We start from the raw sequence: 26,572 nt of genomic DNA, 5'->3' as shown, positions 1-26,572 counted from the left end.
AGCTTGACTGTAGTGATGGTCTAGGTGTTTTTGGTGTTCCTCGTGGCACCAACTTCATACGGAGCAACTCCCCTTTGGGTTAACATCCTCAGTTTCTTGTGCCCCGAAATGTGTGTTACTTGTGCATGGCCCAAAAGTATGCAATGCATTTCGCACACAGGAAATTGCACTAGGAGACGTTTTGCACACAACTGTACTTGCTCATCGACCATTTTGTTATTATTTTTAGCAGACGACAGAAAGCAAAATCAAACTAAAAAATGGAATTTTATGTATACACATAATAAAATATGTATAGAGATTTTATATAATAAAAAAACACTTTTACATAAACGCACAGCCGCACACAATTGCATCAGTTTGTATGCCTAGACAAATGCGTATGTAGAAGTTTTGTAGTATCCTAAGGCCTATGATGCATGTGTGCGTGTGTGGGTGCGTTTTTCTGCATCGTGCGCTCGTTTGTGTGTGTGTGTGTGTGCGTGTTGCATCACCTAACTTCATGGTGAAGTGCAACAAACTCTGTTCTACACAAAAACGCCGCCCAACAAAATGCAATCAAATGGCAAAAATTTTGCCAGACTGCAGGCAGGCAGCAATAACAAATGTTGTTGCAACAACTGCAACTGCAATCTCCCGTCTGCCACATTCGCAAACGGGTGACCGAGGGGGTGGTGGGTGATTGAGGGGCTGGTTGGTGGGTGGAGAAGTTGGGGCGACAGGCCAGACACAGGCCATAAAACAGCAAAAACAAACTGCATGTGAAACATTTTAGTTGCATTTTCTATATGGAAGATTCGCAACAGAGTGAACCTGATTTGCATGTACAAAAGTAAAGTCTGTGTGATATTTATATATTTTTTATAGTTTTGTAGAAAGTATAAAGGTAAATTAAATTAATTTTATAAGTAGCACTGCGTCAACAGTGCGTATGAGTAATATATGTTACATTTTGAACTGTACTATATAGTGCGTGTGGGATACATTTATAAAATATATTCAGTTTAATTACGTTTTACCATCTATTAAACAAATCAAAATAAAAATGTATATTTTGCATTCTAGTTAGTTATTTAGAAGGTCCACCCTAATTACACGTAAATGAAATCGCTTGGCACGAACGTGTGTGGGTGCATAATCCATGTGCATATATAAATGCACAAAATCAACCCTTAGCTTTTGACTAGCCGCTCAAAAAAACAGCATCCGTGTGTGCGTGCGAGTGTGCATAAAATAAATTTCATTTAAATTAAAATAAATAAAACTCGTCCCCAAGCCGACGCGTCTGCCCAAAAACAAGAACTTAGACAAAGCGCAGACACATCCATAATAGTCGGATACCAACCAGTCCGCAGCACCAAAACTTCCAATTCCCCAGGATGGCACGGCTGCAGATGAAACTGTCTGGACATCGAAGAAAAAGCATTCATTAGGCCGACTGCAGTCTATGCATTTTAATTGATTGCCAGCCGTCTTTGTCGGCTTTATTTTTGGCAGAATTCCATTAATCTCCGGCAATACTCGGACATTCCGTCTAATGTCATCAACTGCAGGATCTTTCTGCACGAACAAGATGCTGAATGGAGTTCCTCAAAGGAATCGAAAAACTGATTATGAAATCATTTACTGCCTCTGCAATTCTTAGCTGGCATTTAATTCAAAGTCATTCGCAAGCGTTGATTAAATTAAAGTTATTTTACTTCGCTTAATACAATCCACTTGTATATAGAGTTTATATTTAAAACGGTTATTATTGTACTTATTTTCAATATAAGCTTACTTAGAGGATAGTTATATATATATTCTATATAATATTCAAATCCACATATTAATAAATGTAATGCTTACTTGATAAAACTACCATTTTTAAGTCTCATCTTTTTAAAATTAATTAATGAACTGTTGTAAATAGAAATAAGAAGTTGTTACCATAAGTCAACCTTTAATCTGTGGTTTCTAAAGTCCGCGCGCTCCATAAATTGAAAAGTCAGCGCAGCATCTGCATCGCCATGCCACTTGCCACTGGCCCCAAACCGCAATTCGCATTTCGCCGCAAGATGGGGCCATTGAGGTTTGGGTGCCGGATGGTGGCGCCACCAACACCGCCACCCACGACAAACATGCCACGAAGACGGAGGCAGACATTAACCAAACAAGCGGTGGCGGTGGCCAAAAGGGAACACGTCCACGTCCTCGACCTAGTTCAATGGCAATGTCATTGTGCCACATTATCGCCGGCGACGTCGTCCTCTGCTGCTGGCTCGGTTGGCTTGGCCTTGGCTGGAGTTGAGTTGAGTTGTGTTTGGGAAAGCTGCAGGGAAACGAGAACGAGCGCATGAGTCGAGGCCACGGCCACGGCCACGAACATGGCCAAAGTGGCACACGGCAGGCAGCAAATACCCAACCAGTGAACTCCACCCACCAAAAGCACTCACCCATGCACCCACCCATCCAATCGCCCATCCATCCGGCGAAAACGAGACACAACAGCAACAGCGATGCTGCAACGATGCAGGCACAGAAACCGAAACGGGAACTGCCGGAGGTTCAGGATGCAGCAACTGCAGGATACTGAGAAAAACAATCCACGCCAGACTGCGCATTTGAACTTTACAAAACTGCGATGAAAATCTATAAAAAAAGGTTATATCCTAGGTGGCAACATATTAAATATCCTTATAAAATAAGTTGCATTCAATTTCTGAGTTGTATTCTACAAGGAAAAAATATCTTAAATAACTTATAGTAATTTGTTTAGTTTCTATTATAATCACTAGTTTTAAAGTTTAACTAAAAGTATCCTGCATTTACCATGAAATAATAATACTTTATAGTTAAAAACCTGCAAACTTTATTGCAAGTGCAAGAGCAGGCGGTGGCGACAATATCCTTGCACTTGTGCAGGCCGCGAGGCTAACGGCGGGTGTGGGCGTGGGTGGTGGGCTCACAGGATTCACAGGACTCACAGCCACACCGCTAAGCCCGGCGACCAATCCGCCGCCAGCAGAGCAGCCTTGCCGCATCTGAGCCCCGTTTATTGTTGCAGTTGCAAGGACCTTCCTGTAGGCACAATCACGACCCTCGCCTCTCCGGTGGTTTTTAAGGGGTGGGGGGACCTCCTGCCTGTGTGTCCTGCACTGCTACAAGCTCCAAGTTGCAGTGGTGGAGCAGACACTCCCCGAGCCACAGACACCCAACCGCCCACAAACCAATCCACAGTGCCAATCATACTCACACTCATCGGGTTGGTGCCGAGCTCGGACTCACACCCGGATTGTCAATATGCTCTCTTTCTATATGTATGTATCTCGTCCTTGCTCTCTCGCCCTACGTAACTCTATCTCATGTTTATGTTAGTCATGTGGATTCATTTCTCAGCATCATGTTATTAACAGGGGAGACTTGTGTTAAGTTTGTGTAGAGCCAGTGAATTATTGAAAATAAAGAAGAGTTGCAACTGATTTAAAAGTTCAAAAAACTGTCGTTCTAAATATCAAGTAACTAAGTAATAAAGTAAAATATTAACAGCAATAATAAGTTTATGCCCATTAATTTCGTATCATTTTAATTCAGGCTAAAATAATAAGCCTATATAATTGTATTTGTTAGGCCCAGTATTCTAGTTACTGTAAAAGACATTCGTCACAACGCGCCAGATTCTAGTCCCCAAAATATCTTTAATGTTGATACAACTGTCTTGTGGTAGACTAAGTTCTTTGCAAATTATTATTAGCTTAGCCCAGTTAAACAGAGCCAAAGTTCTGTATCAAATGGTATTATGCGTAAGGTTCTCACGCTAAAACAAATATACAAATATTCGTGTTTCTACTTCACCCAAGGAATATAAATATGGCACGATTCAGACCAGTTTATCATCCCGTTTAAATAATAAAATATTGAATTATAAATTTAATTATTAGTTTATTTGCTCAATAATAAATATAGTATTCTTAATGATATGGCAGTTGTCTTCGCAAGTCGGAGTTCATGTTAGTTGGAAGCAGGTCTGTGGGTATCTAAGATGTTTAACCGCTGCGGTTCTTCTTCCTGTGGATCGTCTTGACTTTCTTGGGGCGGTGCACCTTGCGCTTGTAGTGGATCGTGTGCTTCTTCTTGGAGGAGGAGGCATCCGTGGTGGTGGTTGTGCTGTCCGATGACGAGGCTGTGGTGGTGGTGGTGTCCGAGGACGAGGCGGTGGTCGTTGTCGTGGTCGCATCTGTCGTGGTCGTGGTCGTGGTACTGGCACTGGACAGGCTCACTAGGAAACAGGCGACAGTGGCCAAGAGGAGCAGAACACAGGAGTACTTCATGTTTATGTCTGGTAATTGGATATGATCAACTGATGCTAAACTGGTCTGAATCGCGCTATATTTATATCCCTTGGGGGAGCTGACAAATCCAACAGCTGACCTGGGCTTGTTTGCATTAGCGTGAGAACTTTAGGCCTATCTTAAAAACCAGGTCAAACAAATAATAATTTGCACATTATTTCTATGCCTATTTTAGGAAGTTCAATTTAGATGGAAACACATTGACGGTGCTCAGAGTTTCAGCTGTTTATATTTATACTCACACTTTCTAAATATATTATTATATCAGGGGGAAAACAAGGCGGCCAATAAAGCTTGCAGTAAAGTTAAATATATTGTACCAAACATAAGAACTAGAATCTACATTTATTCTATATATATATAGATAAATATTTAGTCATATATAGTTACCATTCTTACCATTATCATTTACAAAATTTCAATATTGGGCTTGGTCAAATAATAAATAAGTAAATAACATCTACATATGTTGCACAATGTTAATTTTTATCATTTTTATAGATACGCATACATACATACCATGTGGGAAGAACAAGCACACCATCTCATGTGAATTTCGTATTATTTATTCAAACCGTTTAGCTAATACTGTGGAATCAAAACAGTAATAACGCAACTGATGTCATACATCGGAGGAGGCAAAGCCAAAAAAGTATTTTTTTAATAACTTCGAGATCCATTGAAAGACGCAACGAAATAAGGCCAATAGGTCATTCGAGTACCCACATCTTTGTTTCATGGCCTATAGAATAGGTCATAAGCAAGAGAACAGGTTCCCACCTTTCCACTTCTCCACCTGTGACGCGTGCTTTATACGGCCCCCCTTACACACAAGCATATACTCACACACATACTTAGCGGCTAAATACCAAACAACCGCTTTTTATGCCGCCAATAAATGGTGTTTAATTGTAATGTTGTTATTCTTTGTTTTTGCAGACTCCGTTTGGCGACAATCACTCAAGGGAGAGAAAGAGAGAGAGAGAAGAAACCGGCAGAGATTTTTTGCATGTACATACAGTGTTGCAGGTTTGGATATAATCCAGCCAAAAAAAGTTAAATATTTATAGTTACAAAGTTATATAAAATGATCAATATATTTTAAGGTAAGTAACCAAATTTTTCAGTTGTTTTTTAACTGCGTCTTTTATATTAACAAAATCTTGATTTCTTCAGTAATCTTATTCCAGATGTTGGGGAAAGAGACAGGGCCCCAGCAGCCGAACCGCATTCCATGCGCAGGCAGCGCAGTCGCACAATGGGACAATTTAAAAAATTGTCCTGTAAAAACGGTTTAAGAACATGTCTCTGCTTCTGAAAATAAACACTATATTTAATTTCACTTCTATTTTGTAAAAAACGAAGTAGTTTAATTTACTTAGTTCCATATTATGCGAGCCTATGCATCATAAATACATTTGACTTCATCAAGTCACTTCACTTTGTAATTTTGCAGCGAGTTGTGCGAAGTCAACCCACTGTGCACCGAGGGCAGCGGCAGCGCCTGCGCAGAAGAAAGAGAGCCATAGCGGATCTATTCAGTCCAAGTCCATTCAGATTCAGCCAAGTCAGTGCGTCGCGAGATCTTTACCGTGCAGGTTGCGATTTTGGCCAAGAAGCGGTCGACCGGGAAAAGATAGTTATTTAACTTCCGTGAGAGTGTGTTTGTGGGAATAATTCGGCATCGAAACTTTCTTCAACAGCTGGCCATCGTTTGTGTTTGTACATATGTTAATGCAAATCGACCAAGAAGGCTGCAAGGCGAAGAGCCAGCGAGACAAGTGGAGTGTAGAAAGTGCAAAACCAGTTTTTTGTTTAGCAGGAAAACGTGGCAAAATAAGAAATTAACATAACAAAAAGTGAAACAACCGATCGCTGTTGTGATTATCTCATATTTAACGATTGCTAATTGATCAGTGAAAGTGGGTAAGAAAAACAATGCGAGGAAGAAATGCCCGCTAAATTCCGCAGAGCAAATCGCACACTAAAAAAATAACAAAAACTTCGAAACCGCTATGTCGGCCACCTACACCAATACAATAACACAGCGCCGCAAGACGGCCAAAGTGAGGCAGCAACAACAACAACAACACCAATGGACGGGCAGCGATTTGAGCGGCGAGTCAAACGAAAGACTTCACTTTCGCAGCCGTTCAACAAACTCGATGCAACAACAACACACGGCAAACAGCAACTCACCTTCACCACTGTGCTGTAACGGTGCTCGTGCTCTAACAATGCTCAATTGCTGCGTCGACGTCAACTGTCATTTGAATGCGCCGCTTCGCGGCAGCGTTAACCGGCACACGACGCCAACGCCGACCCCAACTGCGACGCCAACGCCGGTACCGACGCCAAAACAAGTCTCCCCTTCGCCTACATCCGATCGTTCGCGCTCCCTCTCACCTTCGCCTTCGACGTCTCGGTCTCGCTCGCTCTCCTGCCAAAAACACATCAACAAGAACAGCGCAGGCGCAGCATCCGCAGAAGAGAGAAAAACCTCTAGTGCGAGTTCGCAGCCATTTACCGTTAACCTGAGCATCGATCTCTTCAGTTGGACACTCTTTCTCTTGGCCTTCGGCACGCGTTTCTACAAGCTGGCAACGCCGCCGCACATCGTGTGAGTAGAAAAACAATAACAAACCTGCAAATTGGGTCACCGCTGAGGGAGAAAAATACACACATAACAATGGGTTAGATTTTTTGTTTATTAATTTAATTATAATAAAATACTTTCTACCGAACAGATTCGATGAACTCCACTACGGCAAGTACATTTCCATGTACATGCGCAACATTTTCTTCTTCGATCAACATCCGCCGCTGGGCAAACAGCTGATCGCCGGACTGGTCAGCCTGGCTGGCTACGATGGCAATTACACTTTCAATCGGATTGGTGAGCCCTATTCCCCGGAAATGCCCATCTTCTGGTTCCGGTTTCTACCAGCCATGTGCGGCAGTCTACTGGCCCCCGCCGTTTACAATCTGTTGCTGGAGGCGAAGCTCAGTCGCTGGTCATCCGCTTTGGGTGGCCTGCTTGTGGTACTGGACAACTCCTTGCTGACGCAATCCCGTTTTGTTCTGATGGAATCAATGCTACTGCTGGCGACCACGGTGGGCATCGCCTGTCTGCTCCGCTTCCAACGTAGTCGCCTGGGCAGTCTGGAATGGTTCTTTAGTGGAACGACAGCTGCTGTCTGTTTGGGAGCCGCCGGAACCGTCAAGTACGTCGGATTCTTGGCACTGGGGCTAGCCTTCTATTTGATGTGTCGACACCTATGGCAACAACTCTACGACGCCGGTCTCACCGGTAAGATACCCTTTTTCTCGAGATTCAAAAATCATTCTAACGTTACGTATACGTAATTTTAATCATCGATATGATAATAGAGATTGAATAAATTAAAATAAAACAATTTTTTTTCAAGATCGCCAGCTATGGATGCATGCCATAAGTCGCCTGTTGATCTTTGTTGGGATTCCATTGGCCGTCTACGTGGGAGTCTTCTATGTCCACTTCAAGACGCTGCACCGGGCTGGACCGCACGATAGTATCATGACTAGCGCGTTTCAGGCCTCGTTAGATGGAGGACTGGCATCGATCACAAAAGGACAGCCATTGGCAGTGGTTCATGGATCCCAAATCACACTACGACACACCCACGGACGCACCTGTTGGCTGCACTCGCATGCAGCTGTCTATCCGGTGCGGTATCCGGACAAGAGGGGCTCCTCCCACCAGCAGCAGGTCACCTGCTACTCCTTCAAGGATGTGAACAACTGGTGGCTGGTTAAGCGACCAACAAAGGAGAACCTGGTGGTGGGTGATGAGCCGGATATCATTCGGCACGGAGAAATTATTCAGTTGGTCCATGGAATTACGAGCCGAGCTCTGAACTCACACGATGTGGCTGCGGCAATGACGCCGCAGTGCCAAGAAGTCAGCTGTTACATAGATTACGAGATCAAGATGGCCGGTGAGCTGTTGTGGCGCGTGGAGATTCTGAATCGCGATTCCGAGGGTGACATTTGGCATGCCATCAAGTCGGAGGTCCGCCTCGTACACGTGTCCACAGATGCCTGCTTGAAGTTCAGTGGCCGCCAACTTCCCGACTGGGGTTTCAATCAGCACGAGGTGGTGGCGGATCGTGACAAGGGAATACATGAGGATGCCATCTGGAATGTTGAGGAGCACCGCTATACGCAGAGTAAGTCGCCTTTAAGATACTTGGAAAAAATACTTTATACTCATTCTGAATCCTTTATAGCTGAGGACCATCGGGAGCGAGAGCGCCAGATGCTAACCGCCGAGATGATACCCACAAAACGGACGCGCATCTCGTTCTGGGCCAAGCTACTGGAGCTGCAGTCCAAGATGCTGTTCCAATCGAAGTCAGTGCCAAGTCACATGTACAGCTCCATGCCGCACGAGTGGCCGCTAATGGACAAGGGCATCGCTTACTGGTTGGACTCACAGTCCAGTGCGCAGATCTATTTGCTGGGAAACATACTGCTCTGGTATACAGCCACAACGGGAATACTTATCTATGCCGGATTACTCGCCTTCTACGCTATGCGGCGCCAACGTCTTTGCTTTGATATTTCGGAGCATGAGTGGCAGCGATTCGTTTTAGCTGGTGACACCTTTTTTATGGGCTACGTGATGCACTATCTGCCGTATTTCTGTGTGGATCGTACACTCTTCCTGCACAATTACTTGCCAGCCTTTGTGTTTAAGTTACTTCTATTGTGCTTTGTCGTGGAGCATCTGGACTATCTGCTCAGGCGCTTCTGTACCGGACGTGGTGTCCACCTGGTGCGCCTGTATCGCCTCATGCTAATCCTGTGGTTGGTGGGCGTGCTTAGCATTTTCTCAAAGTTCATACCATTCAGTTATGGTGCGAGACAAATGACCTTAAATGAGGTTCGCAGTCTGCGATGGAAGGATACCTGGGACTTTGTCCTGCACAAAAACCACCACCTGTACTGAAAAACCAGATGCCATCTCCGCGGCCAGAGAGACGTGCAATGATGTACTAGTACCATGTACAATAGACTAGACGACTAGCTAAAGTTGAACTAATACTAAGCCATAAATTATTTGACATGTAAACATACTCATTTACAAGACCAATAAATACAATTATTTATTTATTTAAGATGTCCTGCTTTATCACTCAGTAATATGTATAAGCACTCTGAAAACACATGAACCCACACTATATACATAAATACACTAACAAACATGGCCAATAAGGGACACTTTATAGACAGAAACGCAGATATTCCGACTGCAGGATTGTCCACCAGTGGATTAGATGGCGCGGAAGGTGTAAAAGATTGTCTTAGTATCAGCAATCCGGAAGAATTAGCTGAGAGTCTAGTGAGGCGCAATTACGGGCAGATCGTTGAAAAATCACAGAATTTCCCAGCCGGTTCCGTTCTTCCTAGCAGCAGCATCCGGGATTTGCTCACCAGCGAGCTGCAAAAGTCGCGCTTTATGTCCTTCAGGGAGAAGTTCTACGAGGAAATGTACTTCAAAAAGGCCACTTTGGGTGAGGTGAAGAAAACGTACTCCAAACCGGAAGACGTGACCAATACAAGCCAAACCTTCGGAAGTCCATCGAGTCCATCCCAAAATGAATGTCTCTACGATGTTATATTGCCGGCCAAGTCGGCGGAGCAAGTTAATAAGGAGTACGAGGCTTTCCACGACAAGTACATCATTAGTCACAATCACTACTTTCCTTCGGAGCAGGTTAATCGCAGGTCAAGTTCTTGGTTACTACAAATATGGTGCAAATTTATTGAACATCTTAAATGTTTTTAGATATGCCCAACCATTTGATCGAAAATCACCTTGTGGTGATATTCATACTCAGGGCGATTTTGGACTCAAAGTGAAGCGATGTCTCGAGGAAGGTGAGAATCACCTGAAGGTTATTGGCAAAGCGCAAGTGGACTTTATGGATCGAAACGAGGCTCCACTCGGCATGCGAAACAAAAAGTAGGTCTTTAGCCATATAGATTTGGATTAATAGTTCTAGACATCTGTAGGTTCACTTGTGCGGTGCCGGACATAACTTTCGGTGTTCCACTGCGCAGCAATGGCGATGTGAAGATGTTGCTAAATAATATCGAACCCTGCGACAAAACCAACCGGCTACTAGATGCCATTCGCTATTTGAACAAAAAGCGTCATAGTTTAAGGAACCCGCTGGAATTTCACAAGTACGTACTAAATTCAGTGCTGGAGAGGAGTGACACGGATGGAACGGGTCACTTGCCACTGGCACGCATCTTAGAAATTTTCAGAAGCTTCCACATCCGTCTGGATGCGCAAAAAATCCGTCTGGCTTTGTCCAATTTTCGGATGATTGTGGACGAGGGATGTGCCACGGAGCGGGTGAATTACGAGGATTTCTTTCGACTTCTATCGATTCAGAATTCTCTGCCGAAAACGGGTAACTTGACCAATGTATCCGATGTTAGTTGTCTGGACACCACATATCGTTTGCTCTGCGCCGATCTTCAAAACAAGTCCAAGGATGATACGGGAGCAATAAAACAGAATCTCGAAGGGAATAAAACAACTGCCAAGGATCTTTTAACACCGGATTTGGCCATTTTACGTGGCCTAACCCATAGTGATTTCACCTGTTTGCGGCCCAAAGCGGAAATAGAACGTATCTTTAGAAGTCTCGTAACAACTGATAAATTCGAAGCTATTTGGCAGAGTCTAATGACTAAGTTCAAGGACCAGAATGAAATGGCGTCCGTTTCGCAGTTTCGTACTGAAATGCACAACAAACTAGAGGCCATATCAACATAAAACATAAACAATTTACCACGACAAACAAATAAATAAATAATAAATACAAATAAATTATAGCATAAGTTTGGGCGGTCATTTGTATGAAGCAAATATTTGTTACAGCATTAAACTTCCTCAGCTGACACCCAAATATTTAAATTTCTGTGATCAGTTAGGAAATCAGTTCGATGCTAGTTATCTAAATCCGGAAATTACTGGAGAACTATAAATGGGGAGACTCCAACATCAGTTGATCACAACAGCCCTTCGCCGCTTTTAAGCCAAGTCTAATATCAATTGCTTTGCCAGCTCTCCTACTAACCAACAAAATCCAAGATGAAGTACCTGTTCGTGGTTGCCCTTATTGCCCTGGCCATCCAGGTGGCTTCCTCTGCTAATTCCACTACAACAACTGAAGCCACCACAACAACTTCTGCGGAAACAACAACCACTGCAGCTTCAACCACGACGACAACCGCCTCTTCCACCCACAAAAAGCGTTGTTGGAGGGGCAACAACTGGTGCCACACCCGCATCCCCAAGAGGAAGTGCAAGCACCCAAGGAGGTGCCACAAGACCGTCGTGATTGTGACCCACAGGAAAAATTAAGCTGCACTAGTATTTTTTGAAATAAAGAAATACCTTTTAAAAGAATTTTGCTTAATGTTTTCATTTAATCTTTACAATTATTTTAAGTTGCATTTGTACCCTATACTTGCCTAATAATGGGTATACAATTTGTGTTGAAAAGTTGTAACATGTAGAAAAGTTTTCGATCCTATTGTATTCTACATATTACTTATCAGAATATATAGCCGATTTAGTCTGTCGGTCGCCAATTTTCTATCGAAATACCAAAAATATTTTGGTAAATAAATAATAAATTGCAAAAAATAGTCTTAAAATTTATTTATGGAAATCATTCCAAACTGACTACTAACCATATGTGCTTACAAGCCGCAAACAATACCAAAACTATGACAAAATTAAAGTATAAAAGATTATGGTTTCACATTGGTTAATCACAAAAGTTTCTACCTTCATTTGAGAAGCACCTTAAAAATCCAGGATCATTTAAGATGAAGTTCCTCTACGTGTTCCTCGTTATCGCCTTGGCCATCCAATTGGCAGCTTCAGCTACCAAATCAAAGCATTCCCACAAGACTAAACTTATTGTGACCCGCAGGAAAACAGCAAATTGATTTGAACATATTTACACTTTCAAAATAAACATTAAAAAAAATGCATTCCTCCTTTTATAAAATTTTGGTTGGCTAATGTGAAATGTTATTTCACGATTTTGGGGCAGAAGAATTTTATTTTAGTTCTTTATATTCGGCTATACATATTAAAAAACCTTTTTTAAAATGACTGCTGTCAATATAAACTAAATTCAATGTTTTTAACATATGATCAAAGGTGCGAACACCGTAAGTTTTAAATATAAAAATTTTTTCGGCACTGAGAAGTTCGTTTTATTTCAATACTCCCGTATATGTTAAAACAACTATAAAGTAGGAAATAATATTGGATTTTTATGAGACAGGATTTTAAACATAATGAATATAAAGAATATTTTGTATAATACTGTACATACTGTAAAAACTTATTTCGCTTAAGATAATACCTTTTGTATTTAAAGATAAAATGTGAAAATTACTTTATTAAATTAATATAAAATAGTATGAAGCATTATTAAAATATTTAGCATCTAATATTAATATTCTAATGCTTATATATAAAAAATATAAATAATTAATAATATAAAATATTTCATATTCTCTATTTATTTACTGTAGTACTATGTTATTTACTGTAGTTTAAGTTTTAACTTCAGGTTAAATGGGTTAAAATTGTGCGTAATTGAACAGCTGTGTTATCATGCCAGTAAACCACTGTGTTGCTTTGATATCGTACTATTGACACTATACCAAGTAATTGAACTTCTTATGTTGTTAAGAAAATCAATTTCCCCAATTATGGTTTCCATATGTGTGTTTATTAGCATCAAATAAGGAAGTCAACTGTGTTGGAATTCTCCTATAAAAGATTTTGATATCGAATCGTTTGATCACAACAGTTTCTCGCCCCACATTTGAGCTTCAAAAGTATCCAAAAAAATTTTAAGGATCAGTAAAGATGAAGTTCCTCTACGTATTCCTCGTTATCGCCTTGGCCATCCAATAGGCAGCTTCAGCTACCAATTCAACACATTCCCACAAGACTAAAGTTATTGTGACCCGCAGGAAAACCGCAAATTAATCTGGACATTTCTATACTTTGAAAATAAACATATAAAAAAGCATATTTCTTTTATTACTTACCTAAATTAAGACTCCAATTTAAGTTTCTAAAGCTTTAAGTCAGGAAAATGCGGAGAAACAAAATCAGATGATTTTTTCTTCGAAAAAAGTACTAAACGATCTTCTCCTTTAAATAGTTTTCCCAGGAGCGAAATTGCATTGGAGTCGTTTCAACGATCCTTTTTCGATTTAGAACATCCATTTCTTTTCTGGCGAGTCCTGTCTTCTCTCCTGCAAGGACATGGCTTGGAGGACTTGTTTGGTACCATCCTTTTCGGGTCAATTTGATTGTCTTAACTTAATCTAAGCATATGATAAGTGCTGTTTCTTTGATTGGGAAACTTAATATGTTTTACATCTTAAGCAAATTTAGTTTAACTCGACCATATTTTCAGATGTTCCTTTAAACTTTTCTAAAAACTGTCAACAATATTATCCAACTATTAATTAACTATTAACTAACATTTAATTTGAAAACAATTAAGTTTAATTTACAAGCTTAATTAACTTTTAGAAACTGCGTAGCCGACAAGTTGAACTTTAGCACAACACAGTTCAAAAAGTAAAGAAATGATACTTAATACTTATTAAAAGTCCATGCAAAGGAAAACGAATTCAAAAAAGATGGTTTTTTGTTCTATAATGGTAATCTAGCTAAATGTAGATGTGTAAATCTATTTTTAATAAACTTTTTAAGTAGATACAGCAATCTTACACATAATTTACCTTACTTGTTAGCGGGTACACGAACCTTCAGTTTCTTCTTCTTTAAGCTCTTGAGCCGTCGAAAGTAAAACATTTTCTAAAATCATTGATTCTGTGGGTTCTACTTATATACAAAAATAATAAAGTTTCTCGACTATCAGATACCCGTTACATAGCTAGTTTAAGTGCAATAAAGATACAGATATGCCAAAAATTAAGAAGAAAATACCTTTCCAAAATTTCTTAATTTTATATGATAAAGCCAATTTAAAGCTTCAAAGCTGACCGAGTTTTGATTCAAGTTGTTAAGCCAAGAAATGGATAGCTCGTTTTCATGTAGCAGCTGTTTTCAAAACAAATATAAGTAGCAAATATTTACAGCTTTTGATTCATAGGTTTACATTTTGTGAGGAAATCAATTGATTTATATTTCTGTACAAATCTTATCAGCATCTACGGAACTGAACAGATAACTATAAAAGCATAATCTCAATCCAGTAAATCACTACACTTGCTTGCACCACCGCGATAAGATTTTTATTCCATTATCAGTTCCCGATATTTCCAACAAAGCAAGATGAAGTACCTGTTCGTAGTTGCCCTTATTGCCCTGGCCATCCAGGTGGCTTCCTCTGCTAATTCCACTACAACAACTGAAGCCACCACAACAACTTCTGCGGAAACAACAACCACTGCAGCTTCAACCACGACGACAACCGCCTCTTCCACCCACAAAAAGCGTTGTTGGAGGGGCAACAACTGGTGCCACACCCGCATCCCCAAGAGGAAGTGCAAGCACCCAAGGAGGTGCCACAAGACCGTCGTGATTGTGACCCACAGGAAGAACTAAGGACTTAAGATCAACAAGTTTGAAGAAAATAAAACAATAAACAAGACCTATAATCCAGTTACTATTATTTTTATACATACAACTTCAGTAACCAAAATAACTTTCCGATTATAGTCACATAAACTTATTGATTTCTACTATATCTTTTAATTTGGTTACATGCGATACTCACATACAAAGCCACCCTTCTTGGATGAAACTACCAAACTGAATTTAACATATCCAAAATGTCAAAGAAAACAAGCTCACCTACAAATTTAAAGACACTCATAGAAAACTCAATACATGATATAAAAAAAAAAAATAGGAAACATAAGCAGACCGTGTGCAATGGCTAACAAAGGACACTTTATCGAGAGGAATGGGGCCTTTCGTGCTGCCGGATTGCCCTCCTTCGGGGACGATAAGATTTCTTTCAAGGATTGCGTGATCATTGCCCATCCGTCGGAGGAAATTCGGCATCAGATTGAACTGCAGTGCAGAAGAAACAAGCCACAGCCCTTCGGAAAACTGTCGCCAATTCTTCCGGAGAGCAAAATGGGCGAACTTCTTAGCAGTGAGGGCCAAAAGTCACGTGTGGCTGTGTTCAAGGAGAAGTTCCTGGAGGACATGTACTGTAAGTTTGGAAAAACCGGTCAAATACAGCCAACGCACTCGAAACCCGATGATGTCACCAATTGGAGTCATACTTTCGGACGTGCCAATCCTCCAGCTGAAACCTTATATAGCACTATAATGCCGAAAAAGTCGGTCGATCAGGTTAATCGCGAATACGCCGAATTTCATCAAGGTCACATCGTTAGTAACAACCATTACTTTCCATCTGAGCAGATCAATCGCAGGTAAGTTGTATGTTTATAGTCATGATAAGTATATATTTATACCCTTGCGAGGGTATTTGATTTCACTTGCTACAATATATAATATATGTTATAGTTCGCCTGTCCGTCCGTTTATCTGTCTGTCCGTATGTTTGTCCGTTTGTCTGTCCGTTTCTACGCAAGTTAGTCTCTTAGTTTAAAAACGATCTGCATGAAATTAAATTTTATTGGGGTATATAAAGCTGGCTCTAATTCTAGTTTCAAATATTTTGTAGATATGGAAAGCCCTTTGATCGATCTAATACGTATGGAGTCTTGCAAGGCGCTGAGCACAGTGGTTCGACCATGAAGAAATGCTTAATGCAGGGTGACGAACATTTAACAGTGGTCTCAAAACCGTGGATGGATTATGTAAATAAAACCAAAGCTCCTTTGGGTAAAAAATACGAAAAGTAAGTACACTGGCTTTTTCATTTTCTTAAAAAAAAATTCCACTCGATCGTAACTGTGCAAAGATGTGGTAAAGCTTACGTCAGAGAGTAAATTTTTGCAACCTTGACTTAAGTTATTGTTAGTTATTGTTTGCGCAATTGGTGGCAAATTAGGCCTAAGCATTTCATTAATTTATTCGAGTAATATAATTTACCTAGATACTTAGATAAAGTGCCGGACGTGTTCTTTGGGCATCGTCCCCATACGGACAAGTGCACCATCAGAATGTTGCTGGAGGACATTAGGCCGTGTGAAGAGGACAATACCTTGGTGATGGCTCTATCCTACTTGAACCGGCTGCGTGAGAGTCTTCACAAGCGGAATGACTTCTATATGATGGATCTGATAGCATCGCTGGAGAGAGAGGACAAGGAGCATACGGGTCACCTGCCCCTCTCGCAGATCCTTGGAACCATGTACAAGCTGCACATTCGTGTGGATGCGGCGAAAATCCGTACCATGTTGTCGCACTTTGGTAAGATCCTCGACGAGGGCTGTCCCACCGAGCGGGTGAACTACGACCACTTTTGTCGTATACTCTCCGTCCAGCAACCGCTGCCGAATGTCGGATGTATTGGCCATATTCCGGATAACATAGACAACAAGGAAACTACGTATACAAAACTGTGCAAGGATCGCGTGAAGGATATACCTGTGACGCCGGAATGTAACTGGCCCAACCGGAGTGCTCACCGTACGGACGATGTCAACACACATGTGAAGGATGTCATACAACCGGAACTGCCCATTAAAGTTGGCCTCAGACCCAGCGACATGACTTGGCCACGAAGCAAGGATCAATTAGAGCGGATATTCGATAATATTGTCTCCAAGGATGCGTTCGAAATTATTTGGCAGCGTATAATGGCAAGGAAGAAGACCAATGATCAGGATCAGAAGGAATTGGCATCTGTTGCACAGTTTCGTGCTGAAATGACCTACGATATGCATTCTTCTACATAAAAAATTTGCAATTACTTTCCATAATATTATCATGTAGGTGCGAAAATAAAAATAAAAAAAACATATGACTAGTTAAATGAGTTTGAAATTAAGAAAGAAGTCCAAACTTCTTTCATAAAAGTCAGCTTAAAGAGCAATCTGAGTATTCGTATTCACATTCTAATATATCAAAACATTCACAAAACACATAAAAGTATCCTATATTCACTGGACTTTTTTTTAAAAACAGTACAGATGGCAAACGTTGGTCGTTACATAGAAAGAAATCCTGGAGTACGGGCTGCAGGATTGGAATCCACCGTGCAATTTAATGGCGCCAAGGACTGTCTGTTCGTCGTGAGTTTGGAGGAGGAGGCGGAGGATCGTATAAGGGCCCTGTGCCGTAGAAGCCGACCCAAGCCAGCCAAACGAACTCCCAAGCTGCCCACCCATCAAATTGGAGACATTCTCAATAATGAGAACCAGGGACTTTTTGCGGAGCTTCAGAATAAATTTCGCGAGAATATGTTCCATAAAAAGCCCGGTTTGGGCGAGGCAAGAGAAACTAAATCAAAACCAAGCTATGTGACCAATTTGAGTCACACCTTTGGTCAAATCACGCAATCAGATTGCAAGGATTCCCTGTACTCTATCATTCTGCCACCAAAACCTGCCGAGCAGGTCAATCGAGAGTATGGCGAATTCCACGATAAACACATTATCAGCCATAATCACTATTTTCCCGCTGAACAGATTAATCGCAGGTCGGTTGAGTGTTTCACTGCAAATATAGCAATAGAATAATGTCTTGTACCTTTTTGATTAGATACTCAAAGCCCTTCAATCGATTTAACACTTTCGGTATCCCACCGACTCTCGATCCGTCCGGTATCAAGATGAAACACTGCTTGGAGGAGGGTGAGGAGCACCTGAAAATAGTCAAAAAACCCCAAAAGGATATAGACGATCGCACTAAAGGACCTTTAGGCAAAAAGTATTCGTAAGTCTAATGAATAATCTACTTTCATTTTGGGAACTATAAAACGCTCCATCACTTTAGCTGGTATCCCTACCAGATACCCGAGAATATGACCTTTGGTCTCACGCTGCCTCGGGAAACCGATGTCCGATCTCTGCTAGAATACACCTCACCCTCAATAAAGTCCGAGAAATTGGCCATTGCCGTGAGTCACCTAAATATGTTGCGCAAATTGCTCCAGGAGCGGGACGATTTCAATATGAACCAGGTGATCTCGGCTCTTGGAAAAAAGGATCCGGAGGGTCATCGTCAACTGCCACTGGACGAGGTCATTAGGGTGCTGCACAAGCTAAGTATTCCGGCAGATGCGGAGAAGATCCGCAACGCAGCGTCCCACTTTCAGTTGTTTGTGGACGAGGGATGCTGCTCGGAAAAGGTGAAATACGAGGAACTATGCGATCTCCTTTCGATCCTGAAGTCCCTGCCCTTGATTGGATCCATTACACCCATGCCAAAGGTGACGTACAACCACTATACCGCCTATCGCCAGTTGTGTGCTGATTTGATGAAAAAACCACCAGAGGCTCAGCACTTCAAAACTGCGAAAAAGGCGCCCATTCGACAGGACATGAATGCAGCACCTTTCAAAGGCATTAATAGTCCGCAAAAGGTGCCTATTCAACAGGATATGGATGAAACACCGTCCAGGGACTACAAAACTTCGCATAAGACGCCCATTCAACAGGACATGGATGACACACGTGTCGGCGACGTAATTAATCCAGAATTTCCTACCTTATGTGGCATATGGCCAAGTGATTTCAAAGCATTGCGTAGCAAGGACGAAATAGAACGAATATTCAAGGACATCGTGTCGAAGGAAGGCTTTCAAACAATCTGGCTGAGTCTAATGGATGAGCTGAAGGATCAAAACGAAATGGCATCCGTTGCACAATTTCGTGCTCAGATTAAGAAGAACATTCAATGAGGATTCAATTTAGGTTTATATTCTTGGAAGCGATTTGTACAAATAAGTATGATTTTTCACAGTCAATAATATAATAAATGCAAAATATTTACTTGTATCATTTTAATTTGTATTAATATGTTCGAAAGTTGAGAACGTGATCCTTAAATTGGTTCATATAGGTACAAAACAAAAGAATCATTTTTTTAAGTATCATTTTATTGATGCCATAATGCAAATAATGTAAAATTATAAAGCTAATTGGGAATCGGGAATCGGGATCTTGGGTATCGGGGAAGGGGGTTGTGGATTTTCTCTAGCAGTTTAAGCGCTGCGGTTCCTGTTCCTCCTGTTCCTGTTGCGGCGGATCTTCCTGATCTTCTTGGGGCGGTGCACCTTGCGCTTGTAGTGGGTCACGTGCTTCTCCTTCTTGGAAGAGGACGCTTCCGTGGTGGTCGTGGTGTCCGAGGACGAGGCAGTCGTGGTAGTGGTGTCCGAGGACGAGGCGGTGGTCGTTGTGGTGGTCGCATCTGTCGTGGTCGTTCTGGTGCTTTGCCACCACTATTTATAGTTCTTCTGGCGGACTCAACAATGGTCTGAGCAAACTATGATCTGGCTCTCGAAAGTCTGGTCTTCTCCTATCCAGCGTGAGAACCTAACGCGAACCTAACGTTGTTATGGATATAAAATTTAGTACTTTTGCGTAAAATCATATCACATCACTTCCCTTTTTCTATTTTATAACTTAACAGCAGCTTAAAAACAAACAAAAAGCGGTGTAATTCAAATTAATAATTTTTCTGGACTAGAGCTGAACTTACAAATGAAATTCTTGTTAAAAAAGTTGAACATGCAATCGACTCAATTTTCTTAAGTCGCTTTACTATGTTTATTTCCCTTGAACTTCATAAAAGCTTTAAATTGCACCTGAAACTGATTAGAACTGCATAACTATATTGAGTTTCTAAAAATCCATTTAAACGTAATCAGTTTATGGTTGGAGGCAGACCCAATCACTTTCTGAAAACTAAAGAAACCACATGGAGCCGTTTTCAAAGTTCGCTATAGTTTTTCTAGCTGCCTTTATCAATGTGGCATATGCCATGCAAAATCCAATAATGCGTGATAGTGAGCAAACCTAAGACGTATCTATATAAAATATGTATTAAAACTTATTTTTATGTATTTTAGATTGTAATTTGGGAGAGCATCTAACTTGTAAGTTTAGGTTTATTCACTGTTGGCTGTACGGGTGCGTTTGTCTTCCGAATCACTCTTACTTGGGACTTGGAAATGGATGTCTCCACATCAGATACGCTTAAATACAAGTTATGAAATCTATAAGCGTTTTTTCATTCATATATAATCATGTGGATATGCTTCTCCTATTTTATTGCCACAACACATATGCATAAACATCCTCAACTGTTAATAAACATAAAAAAGTGTCCTGTTTTTTGAAGTAACAACTCCTTGGGAGCAGGACATAATTCTCAAAAATGTAATTTACAACTGTCGTAATAAAACGCATAAGACTTTCAGCTTACATTCTAATCACGAACTACTACTTTATTTGCACCGAATGGCGGGGAAGGGATGACTACTTCGCTTTGTCCAGAAAGTCTTTGGCCTCGTTGATCTTGGCCGCCAAATAGGGAGATCCTCCTCGATCCGGATGGTTCAACAGCATGATCTTCTTGTGCGCGTCCTTAATCTGTAAACGGATAAAGAAATAAGTATATTTGTATTCAAACAAAAGGAGTATTTAATTTAATGTCTTAAAGCCAAGATCATAAGTATGATATAAACAAATCCGACTAGCACACGAACTACTTAGTTTCGGGTTTTCACAATTCCTTGGCCTTTTGAATGTGAATAAACGTGAGAGATCCCAAGCAAGAGAATTTTATTGTACCTTTATCTTGGACGCACTGGGGCTGACACCTAAGATTAGGGACGCCTCCCGCTTGTTCATCTTGGGATCGAAGCCGCCCTTGTAGTATTTGCATGCGGCCATGCTCTCCGCATCGAATTTGGGCAGGTTCTTGAGGGCCTCGTTGAATTTGGTGGTCATCTGGGGCATGCGGCGCATCAGGTGCTTTCCGGCGAATCCCACGGCGGCCACGCCAAGACCCGCCAGAATTACGGAGCTCGCCTTCGGAATGGAATAATTCGTATTGGTCGTCATCGCACGGACAATTTGATATTATGAAACAGAAGAGATTCGCAATATTTTTTATTTGTTTTTGACTAAAACAATGTGATTTAACACAGTACCATTTTTATGTAATTTTAACAGCTGTAAATCAGTGGAAGTGCATGGCCTGCTGTCAGCTGTTGGATTATCGATAGAGTCAGGGCTGCCGCTCTATGCAAATAAATTATTGCTAATTTAATTAGTATTTTAATTTAATGCTGTTGAAATTATAGTTAAATACAAACTAAAAGGATGGTTTGTATGAATGTTGCATTTTTATAATTTGCTTTAGCATATACATTTGAAATCCCCATATACTACGACTCTGCATCCAAGCAGCTGATTGTCAACAACCAGGGCTGCAAGCTCAAAAAAGCAGTTCTTAAAACGATGTTAAGGTGATCTATAACCAACAGTTTGCAGCTGTAAATACATTAAGGGGTTAATCCAAACAGGTATTTCCAGGAATTCGGTGATTTTTAAGACCCTGCTCCCAAAATCGGCGCATCTGCTATCGAAAGTGTGCGCAGCCGTTGCCTATCGATAACAATCGGTTCGCATCGATAACGGGACTCAACAAAGTGCACAAACAAGTGAAGAAGAAGCAGGAAAAATTTTGATGTGCAAAGTTTGGAAACCAAATAATATTGATTGACGAAAGTAAGAGTTACGAAACTGGTGATCTCCACATCCTTGTGGCGTGGTGGCGTGCGTGAATGATCGTCAGCGTACCGCTAATCGTGAGCGTGCGTGTGTGCGTGCGTGCCGTGTGTCTGTGTCCGTCGGTCGCCGAGAGTGTGTGCGTTAGCTCCTCAGCTGGGGAAAAACTTTTGGAAAATTAGCAGTTCCCGAGACAAGCACAGCCGTCAAACTGGAGCGAATTCCGGAATATCTGCGCGACACTGTCGATTGGCTTATGGGGTGAGTACCGTTACACCACTGAAGACAATGTAATCTATGGCTCGTAGTGCTAGTCCCGAAAAAAATAACTGATATATAGGGTATTTCTTCTGTTTTTTTATTTTTTTTTTTTTTTTGACTCCTTGGTGGGTCCCTTGCGTCGCTTTGTCTTCGATGTCCTCTGCTTTTTGCCGTCTGCTATTGCCTCTGCGGCTCTTTTTCGTCGCCATTTGGCCTTTTGCCAATTGGCCTCGTTTCGCATTTTCGCCGACAGAAAATTTCTGTTTTCGTCGCACTTGCCACAGGCGTAGAAGCCCAAATACCCTGCAAAGGGCCCTTAACTGACCAAGGAAGGAACCTCTGTCTGCCACTTAGGAACTCAAGCAAGCAGTCGAAGTATATGTATGTTATCACTATAAAATAGTGTTATATTTAGTGTTTCTGTAACGCTCCAATGGCATATCTTACATAAAACCCTTTCTCTGTCTCCTACTCACCACATATAATCCATTATTTTGACGGTGTTTGTAGACAGTACATAGTACACTCACTCCACGAAAAAGTTACATGTCATGGCATTTCTTTGTTGTGATTGGGGCATATGAAAATCAATGGGCTTTTTATCGATTTCTCAAATGTGGTTACCAAGTCACCAAGTCGCAAGTGTTTCGTATTACTTGACCACCGACTCCACACGAAAATCCATAGGTATGCGTATGTGTGAGTGCGAGTACGGTGTGCTTGTGTGCGTGATCGTCCTCCGCGGCGTCTTCTTCTTCCCACGAATCGGAGTCGCAAGGCCATCGGTGCACTTTGATTGCATTGCACTGCGTTTATTTTCGGGCTCGTCTTCGCCGCCTCTTCTCTGCCTCTCCTCCTCCTCCTCCTCCTCCCCCTCCTCCTCCTCCTCCTCCTTCTTCTTTTGCTTTTGTTTATGCCTTGCTGCAGGGTCGGAATTCTGGAGATAAGAGCAGGTTTAATGAACTTGCCAATTTCATTACCACAATGCCGTCGATTTAGTTCTAGAATGTGGAATGCAACAACACACAGTGTGAAATATTTGGGAAGTATGTAAAATACTTATGAAGTATTCTGATTAACCAGCCTTAAATATTAACCAGCCTTTTATATATTTAGGTTATATTCAATCAAAAACAGTTCCAATGTACAAAAGATGTTTGGTTTGAAACACGCAGATAGTTTTCAAAAGAAACATCACAGAAAAACAGCAAGCTACCATTTTTGACTGTCATCCACTTTTTAAGATTTCAGCCTGAGTCCTTGATCTAATGAAAAATAAAGGAATTTTAATAAGGCAGAAGGAAAATCTCAGGGAATAGATGGATAAGATATAAGGGTTGTGAAGGTAAAAACCGGTCAAGATGTTGGGGTGGTTGTTGAAAATCCCCAAATTGTTTCTTTATGTGAGTTGTGGAAAGAACTTTAAGATTTCCACCCTGGTTACCCAGGTAACCTTTTTAGTTAATTTGCGACTTCAACCTTTTTGTTTTATATTGAATACTATTTGGATTTGTAAGCTTAAACAATTCAAAGTTCTTCATAGATTATGGTTAATCCACTTATCCTTAAACACATTACCATTGCGTAACTTAAATAATTTAAAAATCCTTGACGTGGATTTGGGTCGGCATTTCTACATATATTACATATTTATAAGCTTGTTAACTTTACCTTTTAATTATAGCCAACTGTTTTGGACTTCATCTTAGTTAGGGGTTGTCAATCCTGGTCTTTTGCATGTTATCCCTTGGAAAACAACGCCAATTAAAGGCATAAAGTCCTGAAAGAAATTCAAGCACAATTCGGTGATTAGACAGGAAAATCGAGCGGTGGCAAATTGCGGAAATCGAGTTGATTGGAAACAGGCATTTGGTGGCTGGAGGGCATAATAAAAGCCTCCCTGGTCAACTAGATAAATTAAGTCCGCACAACCCACTGACAATTTGATGCTTACGTGTGTCTCTTTTTTTGTGTGTTTCGCCAGATGCTAAAGTCGTTAGTAGAATCTATATAACAGGGCACAATATATACCATATATGTCCGCACATATTTACACACACGGGGGCCACTCTTTTGTGGACTGTCGCAGCATCCAAAGCGGCAAAGGAACACAAAAAAACAAACGATGTGAGAGCAACAAAGAACAAACAAATTGTGTCACATGTCACACCCCATACACCAAAAAAAAAAAAATGGAAATAAAAATAAAAAGGGGAAAAGTACACATCAGTTGATGGCTCTGCCGGCGGAGGACAACATCATCCGAGATACACGGACTTATCCGGAGAAAGGGTTCGAATTTTTTCTTTTATTTTTTTTTTTGGGCGGACTGGGCCGGACGTCATCGCCCTCCAATGGAGCGGAGGGAGGTTTCATTAGAGCAGGCATAACAATTAAAAATGTGGCAAGAGGAAAGCTATCGATTTTCTACCAGCGAGTAGGGCTTTCACATCCACTGGGGAAAACGAGCACTCAAGGCATATAAATATTTATTAAAAAAAACAACTATTTTTTGGGCTTTAAACCTGGCTCTTTCCGATAAATACCTTTATGATTCCTTAAAAGCAAATAAAGTAGTAAGCCTGCCAGCTGTATAAATTAGGCAAATGAAATGTTAAAATAAATACAACTTTGTTAAGTTTCTGTTTTGCTAATTTACCTTTGGCAATTAAAGCCTTTCTTTCGGGAAATTGAATTTTGCACAAGCAAAAAAAATATGGTATGGTATATGTGCATAGGGTAATTGCGAGCAAGTAGTCGTAAATTTGCAGTATACCTCATTAGCAACCCTCGCTGTTTCGACGACGGCGTGTGCATTCCGCCAGCCTTGAAGCGCACTTAGTACAACTCTAATTGAATTAGCCGGCAACGGGTGCAAGTGCAGGGGGAGGGGAAAAAAGAAGGAAAAAGGAAAATTACAAATAAACTGCAGCAAAAATGTGTGAAACAAATGCGCTGTGTGGAAAGGCATAAATAGCGAGAGAGAAAAGCGACACTTGGCCAATTTTTTGCAGCCTTAGAAACGGGGAATCCATTGATTGACAGAAAGACGGACAGCCAGCCAGCCAGCCAGCCAGTTGGCCAAGTTGCGGGGCGTGGCTGCAAATCACTAGGCAAAACCAATTTTCTGCAACCGAAGATTTTGTATGTTTAGTATGTGCGAGGAAGGCCGCCATTCCACTGGCCCTTTTGCCTTTTGGCCCGGCCAACAGCAGCTCAGTTGCAGTCGAGCGCCGGAAGCGTTTAGTTCCCCCAGTTAGTTTTCCTCCATTGGCCAAAACTCTCCGCTGGCCATGAACTGGGCCATTTCGAATTTAACGGGCGGCAATCGCGTTAGCCGTGCGATCCTCGTTCGCTACTCTTCGGTTCCCCTGGCAGACGCCACCAACGATGGATCCTCGACGGCCCCCCAAACGCCCACCGCCTCCACGCCACGCCCCTCGAGCTCGCACTCCTCACTGTCGTCGACCTTCGCCGCCACCTTCCTTCATGCCTCTTCGCGTCACATTCCCGGACGCGCTGTGCCGCGCCAGAATGCCAATGGCCAGAATGGCGGGAAGGGAAATGCCTCTGGAGCAGGTGGTGGCGGGAGTGGCGGGGGAGCGGGTGGCGCTGGTGGGGGAACAGGTGGCACGCGTGCTCAGGCTGCAGGACAACTGTCACTCCCGCTGGACGTTGAGGAGACCGTCACGTGCTTCTGTCGGTAAGGAGTGGCAAGTTATAGATTTTAATAGGGCACTAAGACAAGTTAATATATTCATGAAATCAAATATTATATATATCCTGAAATCAAATCAGAAAGAGCATTGAATATAATGCTTTTGGCCAATATAATTCCACTTTTTTACAGTTTTATTTCGAATAATTTCATAGCAATATGCCAAAATATTAAAATTTTCTGATATATTCCCGATTAACACATAAAATATCATAAGAGTTTTCCTTGCATTTACAGAAGTTAAATAGTGCCACTAATAAATTCTACAAAATCAAAACAAAGTCGATTTTTACTTTTATGACTTATAAACATAGAAAAGAAATGTTTATTTATGATTAAAAATATATTTAAAATGTATATACAGCTAACGTTTTCTAGTCAATAGAAAATGTGCAAACTTTGAAATTAAATATTCCATTAAGAAGCAGACCCTTTTATCTCAGAATTTTCGTTAATCGAAAGTTCACAGCTTGAATTATTTATTGCAGATTCTATTTGCCATTTGTAAATATTCAATGCAAAACTTCTTTAT

The 26,572-nt window shown here is 41.3% G+C and overlaps 9 protein-coding genes, 1 long non-coding RNA gene and 1 pseudogene across 13 annotated transcripts in view; 7 read left to right on the top strand and 4 right to left on the bottom strand.

The window, feature by feature from the left end:
* Positions 1–3,984: 3,984 nt before the first annotated feature.
* LOC6605297 (protein new-glue 3) lies at positions 3,985–4,310 on the bottom strand. Its single transcript, XM_002030099.2, has one exon. It carries the CDS (start codon positions 4,308–4,310, stop codon positions 4,026–4,028), a length of 285 nt encoding a protein of 94 aa, XP_002030135.1. The 3' UTR covers positions 3,985–4,025.
* A 1,445-nt stretch (positions 4,311–5,755) lies between these two features.
* LOC6605296 (protein O-mannosyltransferase 1) lies at positions 5,756–9,490 on the top strand. The gene is made up of 4 exons (XM_002030098.2): positions 5,756–6,951; positions 7,079–7,641; positions 7,760–8,539; positions 8,600–9,490. Exons 1-4 carry the CDS (start codon positions 6,347–6,349, stop codon positions 9,319–9,321), a joined length of 2,670 nt encoding a protein of 889 aa, XP_002030134.1. The 5' UTR covers positions 5,756–6,346; the 3' UTR covers positions 9,322–9,490.
* Positions 9,491–9,541: 51 nt separating this feature from the next.
* LOC6605295 (EF-hand domain-containing family member B) lies at positions 9,542–11,179 on the top strand. Its single transcript, XM_002030097.2, has 3 exons — positions 9,542–10,100; positions 10,162–10,338; positions 10,389–11,179. The coding sequence occupies exons 1-3, from the start codon at positions 9,577–9,579 to the stop codon at positions 11,161–11,163; spliced, it is 1,476 nt and encodes a 491-aa protein (XP_002030133.1). The 5' UTR covers positions 9,542–9,576; the 3' UTR covers positions 11,164–11,179.
* Positions 11,180–12,224: 1,045 nt separating this feature from the next.
* On the top strand, positions 12,225–12,347 carry LOC116801311. The gene has a single exon (XM_032720111.1). The coding sequence runs from the start codon at positions 12,225–12,227 to the stop codon at positions 12,345–12,347; it is 123 nt and encodes a 40-aa protein (XP_032576002.1).
* A 937-nt stretch (positions 12,348–13,284) lies between these two features.
* On the top strand, positions 13,285–13,407 carry LOC116801310 (annotated as a pseudogene).
* Positions 13,408–15,119: 1,712 nt separating this feature from the next.
* LOC6605292 lies at positions 15,120–17,335 on the top strand. The gene is made up of 3 exons (XM_002030094.2): positions 15,120–15,845; positions 16,100–16,276; positions 16,475–17,335. Exons 1-3 carry the CDS (start codon positions 15,334–15,336, stop codon positions 17,277–17,279), a joined length of 1,494 nt encoding a protein of 497 aa, XP_002030130.1. The 5' UTR covers positions 15,120–15,333; the 3' UTR covers positions 17,280–17,335.
* Positions 17,336–17,454: 119 nt separating this feature from the next.
* Positions 17,455–19,323, top strand: LOC6605291 (EF-hand domain-containing family member B). Its single transcript, XM_002030093.2, has 3 exons — positions 17,455–18,022; positions 18,085–18,258; positions 18,319–19,323. The coding sequence occupies exons 1-3, from the start codon at positions 17,514–17,516 to the stop codon at positions 19,223–19,225; spliced, it is 1,590 nt and encodes a 529-aa protein (XP_002030129.2). The 5' UTR covers positions 17,455–17,513; the 3' UTR covers positions 19,226–19,323.
* A 79-nt stretch (positions 19,324–19,402) lies between these two features.
* LOC6605289 (protein new-glue 1) lies at positions 19,403–20,692 on the bottom strand. The gene is made up of 2 exons (XM_002030091.2): positions 20,672–20,692; positions 19,403–19,765 (listed from the first exon to the last, which is right to left on the bottom strand). The coding sequence occupies exons 1-2, from the start codon at positions 20,690–20,692 to the stop codon at positions 19,529–19,531; spliced, it is 258 nt and encodes an 85-aa protein (XP_002030127.2). The 3' UTR covers positions 19,403–19,528.
* On the bottom strand, positions 19,403–21,572 carry LOC6605288 (mitochondrial import inner membrane translocase subunit TIM14). Of its 3 annotated transcripts, none has more exons than XR_004361888.1 (3): positions 21,120–21,460; positions 20,752–20,918; positions 19,403–19,870 (listed from the first exon to the last, which is right to left on the bottom strand). XR_004361888.1 is itself a non-coding variant. In XM_032719588.1 (3 exons), exons 1-3 carry the CDS (start codon positions 21,482–21,484, stop codon positions 20,805–20,807), a joined length of 357 nt encoding a protein of 118 aa, XP_032575479.1. In that variant the 5' UTR covers positions 21,485–21,572; the 3' UTR covers positions 20,566–20,804. The 3 variants fall into 3 exon arrangements, 2 of the variants coding, with proteins under 2 accessions (XP_032575479.1, XP_002030126.1); XM_032719588.1 differs by lacking the exon at positions 19,403–19,870 and adding an exon at positions 21,482–21,572 and having other exon boundaries at positions 20,566–20,918; positions 21,120–21,359; XM_002030090.2 differs by lacking the exon at positions 19,403–19,870 and having other exon boundaries at positions 20,566–20,918.
* Positions 21,573–21,994: 422 nt separating this feature from the next.
* Positions 21,995–26,572, top strand: part of LOC6605285 (MOB kinase activator-like 2) — a 40,996-nt gene continuing 36,418 nt past the window's right edge. The window contains exon 1 of one of the 2 annotated variants that reach the window (XM_032719586.1): positions 21,995–22,322. In XM_032719586.1, the coding sequence (XP_032575477.1) occupies positions 22,318–22,322 (5 nt within the window). In that variant the 5' untranslated portion in view covers positions 21,995–22,317. Of the gene's footprint in view, positions 22,323–25,550; positions 26,026–26,572 lie in introns of those variants that run through there. The other variant, XM_032719582.1, reaches the window with a different exon arrangement.
* On the bottom strand, positions 22,422–25,467 carry LOC116801256. Its single transcript, XR_004361889.1, has 3 exons — positions 23,994–25,467; positions 22,799–23,323; positions 22,422–22,714 (listed from the first exon to the last, which is right to left on the bottom strand). It is a non-coding gene; the product is annotated as an uncharacterized LOC116801256 (long non-coding RNA).

The sequence above is a fragment of the Drosophila sechellia genome, chromosome 3L, assembly GCF_004382195.2.
Source record: "Drosophila sechellia strain sech25 chromosome 3L, ASM438219v1, whole genome shotgun sequence".
NCBI lineage: Eukaryota > Metazoa > Arthropoda > Insecta > Diptera > Drosophilidae > Drosophila > Drosophila sechellia.
Note: the sequence above shows the minus strand (reverse complement) of the source record. Positions and strands in the feature narration are given on the sequence as shown.

What these genes read in the sequence shown, in the direction of transcription:
- LOC6605297 (XM_002030099.2), bottom strand. Translation starts at nt 4,310, where the DNA reads ATGAAGTACTCCTGTGTTCTGCTCCTCTTGGCCACTGTCGCCTGTTTC.
- LOC6605296 (XM_002030098.2), top strand. Translation starts at nt 6,347, where the DNA reads ATGTCGGCCACCTACACCAATACAATAACACAGCGCCGCAAGACGGCC. An exon ending in GCAACGCCGCCGCACATCGT is followed by an intron (nt 6,952 to 7,078) that starts GTGAGTAGAAAA and finishes TCTACCGAACAG; the next exon opens with ATTCGATGAACTCCACTACG. An exon ending in CTACGACGCCGGTCTCACCG is followed by an intron (nt 7,642 to 7,759) that starts GTAAGATACCCT and finishes TTTTTTTTCAAG; the next exon opens with ATCGCCAGCTATGGATGCAT.
- LOC6605295 (XM_002030097.2), top strand. Translation starts at nt 9,577, where the DNA reads ATGGCCAATAAGGGACACTTTATAGACAGAAACGCAGATATTCCGACT. An exon ending in TCGGAGCAGGTTAATCGCAG is followed by an intron (nt 10,101 to 10,161) that starts GTCAAGTTCTTG and finishes AAATGTTTTTAG; the next exon opens with ATATGCCCAACCATTTGATC. An exon ending in CTCGGCATGCGAAACAAAAA is followed by an intron (nt 10,339 to 10,388) that starts GTAGGTCTTTAG and finishes AGACATCTGTAG; the next exon opens with GTTCACTTGTGCGGTGCCGG.
- LOC116801311 (XM_032720111.1), top strand. Translation starts at nt 12,225, where the DNA reads ATGAAGTTCCTCTACGTGTTCCTCGTTATCGCCTTGGCCATCCAATTG.
- LOC6605292 (XM_002030094.2), top strand. Translation starts at nt 15,334, where the DNA reads ATGGCTAACAAAGGACACTTTATCGAGAGGAATGGGGCCTTTCGTGCT. An exon ending in TCTGAGCAGATCAATCGCAG is followed by an intron (nt 15,846 to 16,099) that starts GTAAGTTGTATG and finishes AATATTTTGTAG; the next exon opens with ATATGGAAAGCCCTTTGATC. An exon ending in TTGGGTAAAAAATACGAAAA is followed by an intron (nt 16,277 to 16,474) that starts GTAAGTACACTG and finishes TAATTTACCTAG; the next exon opens with ATACTTAGATAAAGTGCCGG.
- LOC6605291 (XM_002030093.2), top strand. Translation starts at nt 17,514, where the DNA reads ATGGCAAACGTTGGTCGTTACATAGAAAGAAATCCTGGAGTACGGGCT. An exon ending in GCTGAACAGATTAATCGCAG is followed by an intron (nt 18,023 to 18,084) that starts GTCGGTTGAGTG and finishes CTTTTTGATTAG; the next exon opens with ATACTCAAAGCCCTTCAATC. An exon ending in CCTTTAGGCAAAAAGTATTC is followed by an intron (nt 18,259 to 18,318) that starts GTAAGTCTAATG and finishes CCATCACTTTAG; the next exon opens with CTGGTATCCCTACCAGATAC.
- LOC6605289 (XM_002030091.2), bottom strand. Translation starts at nt 20,692, where the DNA reads ATGTCCTGCTCCCAAGGAGTT. An exon ending in TGTCCTGCTCCCAAGGAGTT is followed by an intron (nt 19,766 to 20,671) that starts GTTACTTCAAAA and finishes AACTATAAATAG; the next exon opens with TGGTGGCAAAGCACCAGAAC.
- LOC6605288 (XM_002030090.2), bottom strand. Translation starts at nt 21,392, where the DNA reads ATGACGACCAATACGAATTATTCCATTCCGAAGGCGAGCTCCGTAATT. An exon ending in CCAGTGCGTCCAAGATAAAG is followed by an intron (nt 20,919 to 21,119) that starts GTACAATAAAAT and finishes ATCCGTTTACAG; the next exon opens with ATTAAGGACGCGCACAAGAA.